The sequence below is a fragment of the Phocoena phocoena genome, chromosome 6 (assembly GCF_963924675.1).
Source record: "Phocoena phocoena chromosome 6, mPhoPho1.1, whole genome shotgun sequence".
Classification (NCBI taxonomy): domain Eukaryota; kingdom Metazoa; phylum Chordata; class Mammalia; order Artiodactyla; family Phocoenidae; genus Phocoena; species Phocoena phocoena.
In genome coordinates this window covers 115,446,839-115,462,587 of record NC_089224.1, presented here as the reverse complement: position 1 = coordinate 115,462,587, position 15,749 = coordinate 115,446,839, and the positions used below count along the sequence as shown (strand labels likewise).

Here is a 15,749-nt window from a genome sequence, read left to right as displayed (position 1 = left end):
ACAAATGGTGTTGGAACAACTGGACATCCACATGCCAAAAAAATTAATCTGGAGAGACTTTACACCCTTCACAAAAATTAACCCAAAATGGCTCATAGGCCTAAATGTGAAACTATAACACTCCTAGGAGATAATGAACAACTTTTGCTCTGTGAAAGACATCAAGAGGATGAGAACACAAGCAACAAACCGGGAGAAAATGTTTGCAGAAGACACCTCTGATAAAAGACTGTTATCCAAAATATACCAAGAACTCTTAAAACTCAAAAATAAAAGCAACAACCTGATTAAAAAATGGGCAACAGACCTTAACAGGCACCTCACCAAAGAAGACATACGGAGGGTAAATAAGCACATGAAGATGTTTCCCAGCAAACGTCATCAGGGAAACGCAAACTGAAACCATCTGACACCATGACACACCTATTAGAGTGGCCAAAATCCGAACAGGGACAACACCAAATGCTGGCAAAGATGTGCAGCAACGGCAATTCTCATTTATTGCTGGTGGGAACATAACTTGGTACAGCCAGCTTGGCGGTTTCTTACAAAACTAAACATATTCTTGCCATATGATCCAACCATCACTCTCTTTAGGATTTAGCCAAAGGAGTTGAAAACTTATGTCCACACAAAAACGTGCACACAAGTGTTTGTAGCAGTTTTATTCATAATTGCCAAAATTTGGAGGCAACCAAGATGTTCTCCAGTAGTTGAATGCGTAAATAAACTAAGGTACATCCGGACAATGGAATATTATTCAGCACTAAAAAGAAATGAGCTACTAAGCCATGAAAAAACATGGAGGAACCTTAAATGCATATTGGTGAGTGAAAGAAGCCAATTTGAAGAGGCTACACACTGTATGATTCCAACTATATGACATTCTGGAAAAGGCAAAAGAACAAAGACAATGAAAAGATCAGTGGTTGCCATACGTTGATGGGAGGTAAGGAGGGACGAACAGGCAGAGCACAGAGAATTTTTAGGGCAATGAAAATATTGTGTGTCATGTTACAATGATGGATATATGTCATTACACATTTGTCCAAACCCACAGAATGTACAACATCAAGAGTGAACTCTAATGTACCCTGTGCACTTTGGGTGATTATGATGTGTCAATGTAGTTTTATCCTTGGTTTAAAAAAAAAAAAAGCACCATTCTAATGAGAGATGCTGATAATAGGGAAGGCTATGCATGTTTGCAGGCAGAGAGTATATGGAAATCTCTCTACCTTCCTCTCAATTTTGTTTTGAACCTTAAACTGCTCTTTAAAAATTTGTCTCTAAAATTTTTTTCAAATAAAAAAATTTAAAAGTGGGCAAAAGATATGAACAGGCACCTCACCAAAGAAGATATACAGATGTCAAATCAGCGTATGAAAAGACGCTCAAGATCATATATCATTAAGGAATTGCAAATTAAAACAATGAGATATCAATACACACGTATTAGAATGGCGAAAATCCGAAACACCGACAATACCAAATGTTGGAGAGGATGCGAGGCAACAGGAATTCTCATTTACTGCTGGTGGGAATGTAAAAATGATATAGCCAGTTGGTTAGACCAGTTTCTTACAAAGCTAAATGTAGTTTTACCACACAATCCAAAAACCATGCTCTTAGGTATTTACCTAAATGAGGTGGAAATGTATGTCTACACAAAAACCTGAACATGAATGCTTATAATAGCTTTATTCATAACTGACAAAATTTGTAAGCAACAAACGTGTCTTTCAATAGGTGCACGGATAAATAAAGCGTGGTCCATCCAGACAACGGAATATTATTCAGCACTAAAAAGAAATGAGCTACCAAACCACGAAAAGACACGAAGGAACCTTAAATGCACATGTGTAAGTGAAAGAAGACAATCTAAAGAGGCTACGTACTAGGTGACTCCAACTATAAGACGTTCTGGAAAAGGCAAACTACAGAGACAGTAAAAAGATCAGTGGTTGCCAGGGTTGGGGAGGAGGGGCCCCACCTCGACTCCCGTGGACAAAAACCAGGTGGGGACCCTCAAGCTAGTCCAGAAAGAATGAGACCCGGGGGCTGATTTCGGGAGTCTGGGAAGGCAGACACACTACTGCCATGGGAGGTGAAACGACAGAATGGACCAGGGAAAGCCTTCTTCCAAGGAAGCAACGAGGAAGGGGAGGCTCAGCGGGCAGAGCCAGCCACCCCCACTGTTGTTACACCTGGCGCTGTGCACTATCCATCGGCCCCAGGCGAGAGCCCCTGAGTAAGAGGGAGCGCCCGTTCTGTGCGTGGACACGTCTGCAGACAGGCAAGCGTGTGGCAGCACCTGGGCCTGCCTGAGGCTGAATCTTCATCTGGAATTCCAAGTCACCTCTGCCCCTGGGCATGTTTTTTTCTATCCTTGGTGTTCACAAAACGCCCGTGCGCCTGCGCATAATGTGAAGGGCCTCCTTTGTCACCTGCAGGTTGGCATTTTACTTACACTGTGCCCTCCGCGCCCGCACACAAGTCAGTTGTGGAGTGGCTGCTCCGTCACGACCTCACACACGGTGTGAGGGAGGGAGGGGAAGAAAAAGGGAAGCTCAGGCAAAGGCCTGGGAGGAACTGCAGAGCCAGGACCATAAGTAAGTGGGTGGAATACCACCACCCTGAGACCCCCCTCCTCTCACCCGCTAGCTCCCGACCTTAGTCAGGTCTGTGGCCACAGTCCTTAGCAGCGTTTGTGCGACTGTGAAGAGCCGTGACCACGTTGCGGTCTGTCTTCCCGACGAGACTCTGAGCCCCGCGAGGGCAGCCAGTCCCACTCCCCGCTGCTGTGCCCCCTGCACTCTAACACCATGCCTGGCACTCACCTGGTAACTTGCAAATATCGCTGGAAGGAAGCAGACTAGAGCTTAAGTGACATGTAATAGCAAGAGGGCTCCTCTGGGGCACTGGAAAGCAAAGGGATAGCAAGGCACAAATGCTGACAGCAAAGACTTTCCAGTTGGGGAACAATTCACAGAGGCAAGCTCTGTCCCCGGGTGGCTGTCATGGAGCAGGAGGGAAGGGGGAAGAGCAAACAGAGCCTGCACAAGGTGGGCCCTGCCCTGATGTTATGGGAAGATACTCACTGGAAACGACCGTGGTCTCCCCAGGAAGGCCAGTCAGCATCACTGGGATGTGCACACTGGTGCTCAGATCCGAGGGTTGACTGCCCATTCGAGTAACGTTCCGCTGATTATCTGCATCCTCGGGCTGTTCTTCCACCTTCTCTAGACAGGTGCTGGGCAGGGCATGCACAGGGCCCACACCCACTACCCCACTGGCCTCCAGATCACAGTGCGACTCCCTGCAACCAAGAATGCACATCAGAGTCTGACGAAGAGCCAAACTCCTATTCAGTCTGCAAAACCCAGCTTCTTAAACCCCTATCCAGATCAAATAAATCCCTGATCACCTCCTCTGTCATGGTTTTTATCACCCTATACATTTCTGTTTTTAGGTCTGAAAGGTAGTGACAGGGCTGACTCACCTGTTTGTCCCTGGCACAAGGCCAGGCATGGCTGATATCACGTTATGTGTACATAACAGAACTGTTTGCAGAACGAAGAAGCCTGGAAGAGGATGTTACCCTAAGCCACCCCACCTGGGGCCCCACCAGGGCAAAGGCTCAGCACAGAGCTCTGCACACAAAGACCGTGCCCAGGTCGGGCTGATCCTGAGCTGTGGCCTCTGGCTGCACGAGTTATGGGTGGTCTGTGACCCATTGGCAAGCATGGAGACTGCTGGCCTCAGCCTAACAGCTCCTGTTACCCCTGGGTTCTCACAAAGTCACCGTCAGATCCTGTCCCAGCCAGGGACCGGGCTGGGCTGGCCTGGGATGGGGGTCCTTTCCGTCATGGCCGCATAACCCAGCCCCCTCCCATTCCACCATTTAGTCCTGTGGCCTCCTCAGGCTTCCCTCAGGCTCTCCTGACTCGCCTTGCTTCACGGGATTACACATTTTTCTCTTCTCCCCGGGGTACCTTTTCCAAGTCTCAGTGTCCCAAGCCAGTCCCAACACTTTCACCCGTAGCCTCCCTTCCTCCCGGGCGCCTTAGAGCTACGCTCCCCACCACGCCGGCCCAACAAGGCAGGACTGTCACCACTGCAGAAAGGGGCTGAGACAGAGGGATGGGCCGCCCGGCCAGGTCCGCGCACCCCTGACCTGTGTAACCCCTACCAGCCTGCCCCTCACGGGCTGGTTGGCACGTCCGGCCCAGTCACCACTGCCCCCGCGCCCCCCCGCGCCCCGCCCCCGCGCTGACTCGCCTAGGCTGGTGGTTGCGGAGCTCCTTGTCTTCGTCCCTGTTCCCCACCTCGCCCTCCTTCTCCGCCTCCTCGTGCGCGGACGGCGCCTTGTGCCGCGTGCGGTGCCTCCGCGCTGGCTCCTCTCCGCTCTCCGCCTCCCGGGGGCCGGCCCGGGGGCCGCCGCGGTGCCGCGCTCGCCGCTCGCCCTTAGCCCCGGGCGCCGCGCCCTCCCTGCCCGGCTCGGGCACGTGCCGGTGCGCGCGGTGGCGCCGGGGCTCCCGCTCTGCCGCCTCCTCCGGGGAGCCGCGCCGGTGGTGGCGCCGGCCGCCGTCGGGTCCCGGGCCGCGGCCACGCTCGCTCCGGGCCTCCCGGGGGCCCGCGGCCTCCTTGCTGCGGCTGCGGCGCGGCTGCGCCCGCTCCTCCCGGGCCCCCGGCTCCCCGCCCTCCGCCTTCGTGGCGTCCGCCGTGTCTTGCTCCCCCGCCGGCGCCGGCGCCGGGGCCGCGGCCTTGTCCCTGTCTCTGTCTCGGTGCCGGTGATGCCTGCGCGGCGGGTCCGCGCCCTCGGCAGACTCCGCGCCCTCGGGCCGGGCCTTGCCCCCCGCGGGCCCCCGCGCGCCGTCCCGGCCCGGCTCCACCACGAGCGGCCGGTCCAGGTGCGTCTTCATGTCGGGCCGCAGGTGACGGGAGGTGGCGAAGCGCAGCCGCTCCTCGGCGTCCATCTCGCTGTACAGCGCCTCGCAGCTGGCTCGTAGGTTCTGCAGCCTCAGTTGGCTGGCCCGCTGCTCCCACACCGAGCGCGCCTTGGCCGAGTTCTGATGCCTGCTGTGGGGAGACCCGCGTGAGCCGCGCCCCCAAGCCGCCCCCCACCTCTCTGCCTCGCAGAGGAAGCCACGGATGGACACACAGCGATGGAGAGATGGCAGAGGGCGCAGTGGGGGGGGGGGGGGGCGCGGGGGGGCGGCAGGAGCCCTGGCAACCCCAGCAGAGTCGAGGGGCAGAGTTGGCAGCCGATACCCAGGGAAACAGACCTCATCCCTGCCCCCCCCGGGGGGCGCCCACAGATGGTGAGAGCCTCACCTGGGGGTGGGGGCTCAAGGCCGGGGGGCCAGGGGTGCAGAGCAGTGGGAATGACAGGCACCAGCATGAGGTGGCAGACAGGCTTCCCGGGCAGGTGGGCTGCCCGCCAGGAAGGCCAGAATGGGGCGTAGAGGGGGGCAACGTCCAAATGGAGCAGGACTGAGGAGGCAGGAAGCAGGCTGCCCGAGGAGGGGCTCCTCCATCTCCACCTCCAGGAGGGGAGCCACTGGCCAGAGGAAGACGGGGTGTCTGAGAGGGAACCCGAGAAGAGGCGGGTCGTCAGGAGCAGAAGGGACAGTTACCCAGGGAGCGAGGGGCCCTGGGGGCGGCTGGCCCTCGCCGGAGTCAGGCTGGGACTCTCCCTGCGGTGGTCGGCCCCATCTGGGCAGCTGCCACTCAGCTCAGTGACCACTTGCTGAACGCCCAGGAGCCCAGCAGGCAGGTTTGCGGCTGGACACTACGTCCTGTGGCCAGCAGTGCCCTCCTCTCTCCTGGCTCCACGGGGGCTGAGAGCCTTCCGGCGCCAGGAGTGGCCTGTAGTCCAGGCTCAGCCCTCACTAGACAGGCTTCTAAAGGCCTTGACCGCCCCCAAGCTCACCCACACGGTCACAGGTGGATTCCACAGCCCAGGGTGCGTGGAAGCCCTTTGCATTCTGGGATATTTGCTGAACAAGACCCCAAAGTTGGTGAGCCGGCACCACCTCCTCAGAGGCCAGTCTCGTCCTGCAGCCCCTGGAGGTCTCGGGACCACTGTGGAGGGGCAGCACGAGGACAAGGGTGGCTGTGACATCTGGGCCAGCAGCCACCTCCTCCAGCCCTCACAACCACCTCAGGGACTGGGTGCTGCTCTTGTCCCCATGTCACACTGAGCACAGAGGACGTGACTCACACAGGGTCCACAGTGAGTCACTGACGGAGCCAGGATCGGACGCGTGCAAGGGCAAGAGGAAAAAAGTGTCTAAAGGAGATGCAAGGCCTCCGCCAGACTCCAGCTGCACTGACCGCACAGCCTAGAGCCACAACCTGGGGGCCTTGGGGGCCCAGATGGGACAGGTCTCCACCACCCGGCTCTGAGCCCCAGCCACTGAGCACCACACTGAGTCCTGCCCCCAGGGTGGGGAGCCATTTCCAGGGAAGCACCTTGAAAGTAGGAGAGCGGAAGAGCCTGATGCCTGTCCTTGGGGGCCCAGACGGGGGGCAGGCACGGCAACGTATGGGGGACAGCGGTCAGCCTCTCTGACGACCTGCTGACTGGTGGTCAGCACACCTTCGGCTGCCACCCCAGGCCCTGACCTGCTGCCCCGTTCCCAAGGTCACCTGGCAACAGACCCACCTTCTCTTTCCTTGGCTTCAACCCAGAGCCACGGGGGACCTACCCATCCCCAGCTGACACCAAAACAAAGGGCCCAACTCTGAACTATGCCGAACCCTGTGAAGTGGACAGCAGCCACCAGGGGCGCTCCCCAATGGTGCAGGAACCCGTGAGGGCTGACGGCCGGACACTGGTCAGGCTTCCCCATCAGCCCAGCAGGCCGAGATGGGCCTGGACTCAGAGCCACTGGGCGGCAGGTGGTGGCCTGCTCAGACCCAGCCATGAGCCCTGGGGACCCGCCTGTCAGAACAGAAACAGGCAGGCAGTAAAGACGATGGGGACGTGGTAGCTGGTAGCTCAGGAGGAACGGGCTCTGCCCTTAGCCTCACCCTCAGACGCAGCTCTGTCTCACCCAGGAACCAGCTCAAGTCCATGGAGAGGCGGGGTGCCTGCTGGACTAGAGGCTGCGTGGGGCTGGCAGGCGCCCCTCATAACTTCCCAGGGGCGGCTCTACCATCCCCGCTCCTGCTGGGTGGCTGCCTCTCTGGGCCTCACGCCACCCGAGACTGTCTGCGCCTGCCCAGCACGCGGCGGTGCTGCTGGCTGCCTCTCTGGACGTGTCTCTGCCTCTGTGCCTTGCTGGGGGGCGGCAGCCTGCCCCCCACCTGCTTGCTGCTCTGTCCCTGCCCTGCCTGGCATGTGGCGCAGCGTGGCCAGCGCTCGCCTCTCACTCTGTGTCTCCACCGAGCTCCAAGAATGTGCGGGGGCGGGTCAGGCTCTGACCCACAGTGCAGTGTGGCAGAGGACTCTGACCCAGGCGAAAGCCTCGTCTAGAAGCACTCCCGAAGTGGGCACAGGGAAGGGCCCCCCCCCGCCCCACCGCGTCCAGCCCGGCTTGCAGGCAGAGCCCGGCTCAGCCGCCCTGACCCAGACGTGCCGACAGGACTCAGAAGGAGCCTCTGTGGCGAGGCCCTGCTTTGAGGTCTCCTTGCTGAGAAAGTCAGTCTTCCCTCAGTCACCCCCAGCTGTGACGATGTGGAGCAGCCCAGGTACAGCAGCGCTGGCACCTACGCCCGCATCTCAGGCCACCCGGGAGTCAGTCATTCAGGATCCAGCCTTCTTACCCCGTGGACGTCGGGGGCCCAACAGCCAGCAGGTCCGCGTGCTCGTGAGAGCACCGAGCCCAGCTCTGTGCTGGCCAAGTAACAGGGGCCAGGGGTTCAGGGACGGCAGTAGTGCCCGTCACCACCAGGACACGGAGAGGGCACCTGGCCATCTCCAGGGACTTCTCACCTGCAGAAAGAAGCCCCTGGGGCAGACTGGTGTCACCCCCAGCAGGGCCACGCTGGGGTTTCTACGGCTCTACCTCAGGCTTTGGCTGGTCTCCGGAAGCCTCACGAGCAGGCAGAAGCTCTGCTCTCGCGAGAACAAGACTTCCGAAGGGTCCCAGAGACACCCCCTCCCCAGCAAGGCAGGGTGGGGCAGGAGGACCCCACGGATGTCCTGAGCCCCTGAGCAACCCTCTACCTCATGGGAGCCACAAGGAGACAGCCCCAGTGGCACCCAGTGGTGGTCACCTCAGGAGAAGCAGATCTGCTCAAGACACCAGAGTGACAGCACAGGGACAGACAGGCAGGAGGACAGAGATCAGGAGGGAGAGGAGGAGGGGCTGAGCCCAGAGAGCCTGATCCCACGAGCAGGACGTGAGGGCGTCAGGAAGTGTGCCCGCCGTCCCCGGCCAGGCTGCAGGACGTGGGCCTGGAGCTGCCCCCTGAAGCGAATGACTTGAAGTGGGAAGCAGAGTTAGGGGCGGACAGAAGGCGCTGGCGTGTAGTTATCACGAAGCCATAGATGGAAATTGCAGCAGAGAGACTCACGGTGAGGGTACGCTGGAGACAGATGAGCTGCGAGATACAGTACCTCGAGTTTGCTTTACAAAACTGCACATGCAAAAAACAAAACAGAACAAAAGTGAGAACACCAGAGAGTTCTAAGAGAGGCTAGAACGGTGTGAGCCGCGCCGGGTCAGGGCACAGGCTGCAGTGTGCATCCAGGCAGGAGGCCAGGGATGCTTCTATCAGAGTGAGGCCGGCCGAGACCTCGGGGTAAAAGAGAAGATGAGAGAGAAGGAGCGCCCACGGAGCAGTGACCCCCACGGCCGAGGGCAAGAGCGCCATCTTGGGCCGTCCAGCGCAGCTCTGCGCACACTGCCCTGGAAGGGCAGTGGGGCTGGAAGGAGCGGGCACCACTCGTCCGCCATTGTGATCAGCCCCCTCACCCCCGCCGGACCTGGCGCCCCACTCCCCGGGCGCCAGGGAGGGCTCACCCCGTGGTCCCCTGGCCTTCGAGGCGGAGCAGAGCCGGCTGACACAGGGGCCCTACCTGCCTCCGGCCTCACCTGGGCCCTGCTTCCTGAACACCGTGCTCAGCCCCCAAGCCGCCCAGGCCCCTCAGCTCCCCAGGCTCTAAGGCACTGCCACCAGGTCACCACCAGCCTCCCCAGGGGCAAACAGGTTCTACCACCAGCCCACCTTCCCTTGAGTGTCCTTCTGGAAGTGTCTTTCTGGAAGCTTTTCCAAAATCAATAGAGAGAAACCATAGGTCTCTTTACAGTCATTTCCCTCCCAGGGGAGGGCCAGGTGGGTCCCCAGCGCTGCCTTCTCAAGGTTGAGTCGACAAGCATTTGTGAGGAGCTCAAAGCAGCTCACCTGCCTGGCCGCCCTGCGTGCACACAGGCATGTGTGTACAAGAGAGTGGGCAAAGCGGTGTGCATGGCTGAGTGTGTGAGCTTCTGAATGAGCATGTGAGCTGGTGTGTGACTGAGACTGTGAACATTAAGAGAACAAGGATCAGAGCTAGCGTGTGTGAGTGTGAACCCGCGTTTGGGAGCGGCCGTGGGCACCGGCACTTGTGAGTCCCAGTGACGTCGAGGCCGACACAGCCGAGAGCCAGAAGGGCCGCATCAGCCTGAGTGTCCTTCCCTCCCAGGAGGCTGAGGGGACTGTCCCCTGAGGCCAAGGACACTGGAGCCCCAGTGGCTCTAGGGGACTCGGGCGCCCCTCTGAGGAGGGTCCGTCACAGAGCCTCCGTCCGCTCGGGCACGGCCCATGGAGCCGCTCAAACACCACGGACACAAAAGGCGCCCTGAGCATCAGAGGCTCACAGCGCACGTCTCGACCAGGCCCCCGTCTCACAGACCACACAGCACCGCTGCGGGAGCAGGTCAGAGCGGGGCCCCTCGGAGCCTCTCGCACCACCTCAGAGGCTCGGGCAGAGAAGTGAACACGGAGAGGCTGCTGCTGCCAGCAGAGCAGGGAACCGTTGGGGCAGACGGGACAGACAGGTGCTGGAGCACAGCTCCTGCCCGCAGATGTCTCAGCTCGATGGAGGAGAGCAAACAACCACGCACAGTGGTCCTCATGCCCCCCACCCTCCGCACCTGGGAGTCACGTCAGACCCACTGTGCATGCAGCGGAGATGGGCCGAGGACAAGGCCCAAAGCCGCGTCCCGGGGGAGGCCGCGGGACCCACAGCTGGCCCAAGAGGGGGACGCAAGGGCCAATGCCTGGACATACCCCAGGTTGGCCGTGACAGGGATGGGCCAGCACCGAGCTCAGGGCCTGCTGTGAGGGAGAACACCAAGTGTCCCCCAGGCCCCGGGGATACAGCCTGCTTCCTGCACAGCGGCGTCCCAAGCGGGGACGGGGGCGGAGGGAGAGGAAGGACATCCAGACTTCCCTCTCTGGTGTCCTGACAAGCTCCCCGTGGCTGTGCTGAGGGCCCCTCCCCGCTTAGGTCCCAGCCCAGGTGGGAGTGGACACCCTGCCGCACATCCCCAAGGAATGGGCAGCCCTGAGCAGCAGCAGGGGACACAGGACACCACGCTCCCCTCCGGAACAGCAGGAAGGCAAAAGTTACACAGAAACTCCACAGGGCCCACGTGAATAAATGGGTCAGTCACCAACCACGTCCTCTACGCAGACCGCCAGCAGCTTACGCAGCTCAGGAAGTAACCGGGTCACAGCAAGCCCGGGACCAAGCAGACTGAGCAGGTGCATTGGCCAGACAACAGAACTCCAGAACAACTGGGCACTGAGCCCCCAGCAGCTGTGGAATGATGACGGCTGTGTCCTGCCTGCCTCCTTGCAGGCCCCCTGCACCCCTGCCTGGACTCCCAGGGCCTGGGACCTCCCTTTGCTTCTCCTCCCCCAAAGGCCAGCACTTTCTGCTCACCTTAGAGACAGGTCCTCTGCAAACGTCCTCCTAGAAAACAGGCCATGGCCCTGTGACGTCCAGGCGAGAATGGGGCTGCTAAGATGCACCCTCACCCGTTCGTGTACACACTCCCACCCCCACAAACGCATCCACGTGCCAGCACACTCTCAGCACCAGTGCCTGTGTCACCACAGACGGGCCTGAGGTGCTCCGGCCACGCAGCACTGTGTCCACGGGAGAGGGAAGCAGCTGCAGAGCGGGGGCCCGTGGAGCAGCGTGGGGAGTGGGAGCCGTGGCGGGGGCTGGCGAGCGGGGCGGAAGGCAGGGGCAGCAGCTCCAGGGTGGGCTCAGCCTGGCCCCGAGCCCCTCTGTGCTCTCTCACGGCCACCCAGTGACCGGGATTGGGCCGGACTTTCCTGCCTCCTTCCCCGGGGGCCAACGCCCCCCAGCCCACCGTGGCTTTTGGCCCTGCGCCGGGGCGTTCTGTCCCAACTCGGAAATCCATAACGCCCCCAGCAGCGCTCGCAGCCGGCTCTGGGCGACCAGAGTCCCCGACGGAAGTCTAGGCCCCGCCTGCACCTCTGCTCATCAGAGAGGCCTCCTCTCGACTCCTGTCCCAACACCAGAACGCGATACTATTGGGAACTGCATTAAGTCTCTTGGGCTGCTGAAGTAACCCCTTGAATCTTCCGGCTCACAGAACACACTTCTGAAAGGCGGTGTGTAAGGCAGACACACCAAGTCCCTGGCGCTGCCCAAGACTGTCCAGGGGGCCACCTTCCGTGGTCACTCCCACCCACGGCGTTGCCACACCGCGCTCTCACCCCGGCGGGGAGAAGCGGGGAGGCTTTACTTGGTGGTCTCTTTGCTCAAAAGTCCCCGCAGGGGAGGAGCGCCATTCCCCCGCATCTCAGCTCCTGGGAAGGGGCTGTGTCCTAACAGCTCCAGCCAAGGCGAGGGCCCCTGAGGAGGCCCCGGGGGAGCTGGACTCTGCTCCCGCCACCGCCCACAGCCCACTCCGAGAGCCTTACGCGGCGATGGAGATGTTGGCGGCAGACATGGGGCTGACTTCAGCCACTTCTTTGGCCTTTTGCAGAGCAAGCTTCTGGTTGGCTGCTTCTTCCATCTCCTCTTCGTCCTGTTTGGACAGACAGAAATGTGTAGCTAGCCTGAGAGTGCTGTGTCCACTCCGATGCCACCAGCTCTTCCGCCTGGAGCCTCCTGAGCCAGCGGGGCCAGGAAGCCAGCTCCCGCCTTAGCACGACCCACCCACGCTCCAGACCGCCCTGCTACGCCCACCTCTGCAGGCAAGAGTCCCCAGGGTTTCTGTGTCAGCACCCCTTCCCAGGGCGCTCACAGCTGACAGCCCCACTCCAGAGCTCCAGCCCCAGGGACCCATTTCCATGTGTTAGTCTTTATTCCATCAAAATGCAAACCCACCCCTCTTTTATTCCCACCTGCTCCCCCGCCACCCAGAGCGCTTGTCACACTGGAACGAAGTCACCTCTTCCCCAGGGTGCTGAGCCAGGGCGAGGGGCAGGCGCCCCACCCTGAGCCTGGGTCCCTGCCCTGCACCACCCACACGAACCATCACCACCAATGTGCCTAGCAGGGCCACCTTGCAGCCTTTGAGCTTTTCCACCTGCACTCATCGGGTCACATCTGTCTACCTGTGACCATGCCTGGCCCTGTGTTCCCTTCCCCACTGAGTTCCTGGAGGAGCCCCACGGCTCTCTGCCGCCCGGGATAGCATGTGCTCATGTGTGCGCGCCTGCAGACACCCCGCCCCGCCTCTGCCCTCTCCATGGGAAGGGAGTGGACATCCAGACAGACCCTCCAGCCCTGACCCCACGTCACTAGGCAAAACCAACATGATCTGCTCCTCAGATCTAGATAAACAGCTCTAGGCTGAGTCTACCAGCCCTGGGAGGGAAACCAGTCTCTGTGCCGTCCAGCTAGATCACTGGGACCACCCTTATATCCCCCATTACCCCAATCCCGGGCCCACCTGGCTCCCCTGGGAGCTGGCATTCCCAACATGTCCCAAAATGTCCTTGAATCTGCTTTTAGAGGCGTAGCAATGGCAACTAAGCCCCCTATTAGCTGTCTGAAGACTTCCCACCATAGAGAAGAGACACTCAAACTTCAGGCCTCAGAGGGGAGGCAGAGCTAGACCCACCACAGAACACCCTAGAGATGTCGTTCCTCCAGCTATGGGCTCCATCCTGGTTTACGGCCCTCAAGTCACTCCAACTGGTGTTCTACAAACAAACTCGATGTGAATTTATTTCCACTTCAAAATAAATGATGCTACCACATATTTGTGGGACTGTAAAGGAGGGAGTGTCCGCCCTTTGGTCTCTTGGCCAGCCCAGGAATGCCCCATAGCCTGACACAGACAGGCGTCCACCTGCCCCAACTCCCAAAGCAAGGAAATTCCTGAATTAGGGCAGTTTGCCCAAAGGGGCCACCACCTATGGTCTGTGCATGGATACAGGGCCCCAAGGACATGGCCTGTCAGTATGTCCTCACCCACTGACAGCCTTGAAGGGGCAGTGAGAGCTTTGAACTCAAGCTCACCCAGCCCAGGACGATGCTGCTGGGCACCCCTAGCTCACGTGGTCCTGTAAATCCTGACCCCAAGAAGTGCTCTGTGGTTGCACGGGTCCCCCCAGCCAGAGCCTTGGGCCATTCTCCAGCCCCTCCTGAATGGCAAGGTTCAGTCTAGGAGCTGGCTAACAACTGAAATGGGCACGCCAGTGGGATTCCCAATCCTCAGAAGCCAGCACCCAGAAGAAGGGAGGAGTCCAGACCCACAGGCACTGCCCCAGCCCAGCTAGGGGGTGGGGGGAGGCACACTGCACGGGCCGCCCCCGTGGAGCACTCCTCGCAGGGAGCCGGGTGGGGCAGCAGGGCACCTGTACAGCACACGCTGTCAGGACCACTGTGGCACACCTGCATCTCTGTTGCCTGCCTTCCTCAGGGAAGGCCCGAGTCAAGCCCCAGAACGGGGACAGTGTTAAGAGTCTTAGGATGTGCTAGACTGGAGTGGGTGCAACACAAGTGGGAGGCTGTCAGGGACGGCGGGTGCGAGCGCACAGACACACACACACACACACACACACACACACACACAGGTGCGCGCACAGGCATAGGCCCAGCGTACAGAGCAAGTATGCGCGTGCCTGCAAGGAGCAGAGCCTGCTCAGAGCCCCTGACCAGCAGGAGTGCCCTCTGTACCGGGAGCCGGGCTTGTCAAAGTGCCAGCCTGAGGCTGAAACAGCGGGCTGCCTGCACTGTCCAGGGCAGAGAGGGTGACGGTAAGCAGGCAGGGGGTTGTGCCATCTGAAGGGAAACCACAGGGGAGACACGTGTAATCACGTCCCCCACCAGGCTCAAGGATGAGAGATGACTGTTAGACGACTCCCACTGGGTACAGCCTGGAAAGAAAGCTGTCCTGCTGGGGCATGGGCTTGCTGAGAACAGGCACTGACTGCTCCCCCAGCGACAGCCTGGCCCGACTCTGAGGACCGCGCTGCCCAGCGCCAGCCTGAGCTCAGCCAGCCACACCGGGAATGACCACAAGGGCCCCTCAGTGCCCTCTGGGGTCTTCAGACTGGATGGCCCCTAGGCCCACCTCCTGATGCGTCTCGCTCCTACGAGGACACAGCCCACTCCGCACAGAGACCAGGGCAGCCTGGCCCCCATCTTCCAGGCCCCTCTCTGGTCTGCGCCATGTCATCTGCCACCAGCTCCCACACCTCCTCCTGCCCTTCCGGGCGTCCTTCCCAGGTCTGGGCTTCCCGGGAGCTGCCCTCGTGCCCATCTGCCTTCCCAGCGTGCTCTTTCTGCCTACCTCCTCGGTGCCGCTCCCCACAGCCCTGCCTGTCCAGGGCCTGGAGGAAACACCCCTGGACGGCAGTCACATGGCCCTTAACCCAGGTCCTGGCCCTCCTCATGGCTCTGCAGCCACATCCAGAGCGACACGGACTGACCCCCCACCCCACCCATACCTAGGCTGCAGGTGGGTCCCTACCTACACACCTTGGTCAGTTCCTGTGCGTTGGCAAGGTTGTCCACGGCGATGGCCAGGAAGACGTTCAGCAGAGTGTCTGGTCGGCTCCAGCTAAGGAAGGGAAGCCCTCCGACCCACAGCGTCTCCCAGGCTCAGACCACGGCTCCCTCTGACAACACAGGGGCCCATCTCCCCAGGGCCTGAGCAGCCTCGGCCTCCTTCCTTGGTGTCCACATGCCCCCACCCCCGGCCCTCCAGCCCTGTCAGCCCGTCAGCCCCAGACACAGCCCAGCCCAGCCGCTGGGTCCTGAGGGCCCCTGGCCTCCACCCGGCCTCCTTCATGCAATGCCACATCGCCCGGCCTCCTCGAAAGCCCACACCACCCCTTCCCCCCGCCCCCTCTTCAGGGCCGACGCTCCAGGCCGGAAGCTCGCGCTGTGTTGGATTGATCTGCCTTTGCCTCCTAGGAGGGCACAAGGGCTGCCCGCTCTGCCCCCACCTCTCCCAACAAGCACCCAGGCTGCATGTGGGCTCTGGCACCTTTGGGTCCCACGAGCAGAGACCACCGACGGACCAGCTTCCCGGCAAGGCTCACGGACACGTGCCTGGCTTCGTTCCCACCTTCCTTTACCAAAGCCGAGTCCTGGGACCCCTCCCTCGAGGTGCCCCTCCTCCAGAGCAGCAGGGGCAACATGCGGATGGCAGATGCCACGGGAGTGCCCAGCAGGAGGCCGCCGCCTTCAAAGCCTCCTCCCACTGTGCCCCCTGGGAGCCGCGACAAGGTGCTCCTATGGTCCCCAGTCAAAAATGAGGAAACAAAGGCCACAGAGGTTCGGTAACTCCCCAGGGTCCCAGGGTCAGGGGGCCCAA

General features: G+C 60.4%; 1 protein-coding gene across 3 annotated transcripts in view; it reads right to left on the bottom strand.

Annotated features, from left to right (window-relative positions):
• The window catches only part of CACNA1B (calcium voltage-gated channel subunit alpha1 B), a 195,004-nt gene that overhangs the window by 84,071 nt on the left and 95,184 nt on the right, over positions 1-15,749 (bottom strand). For all 3 annotated transcript variants that reach the window (XM_065879258.1, XM_065879257.1, XM_065879259.1), the window contains exons 17-20: positions 14,909-14,976; positions 11,896-12,002; positions 4,282-5,082; positions 3,102-3,319 (exon numbers count right to left, since the gene is read on the bottom strand). In XM_065879258.1, coding sequence (XP_065735330.1) covers positions 3,102-3,319; positions 4,282-5,082; positions 11,896-12,002; positions 14,909-14,976 — 1,194 coding nt within the window. The remainder of the gene's footprint in view (positions 1-3,101; positions 3,320-4,281; positions 5,083-11,895; positions 12,003-14,908; positions 14,977-15,749) is intronic.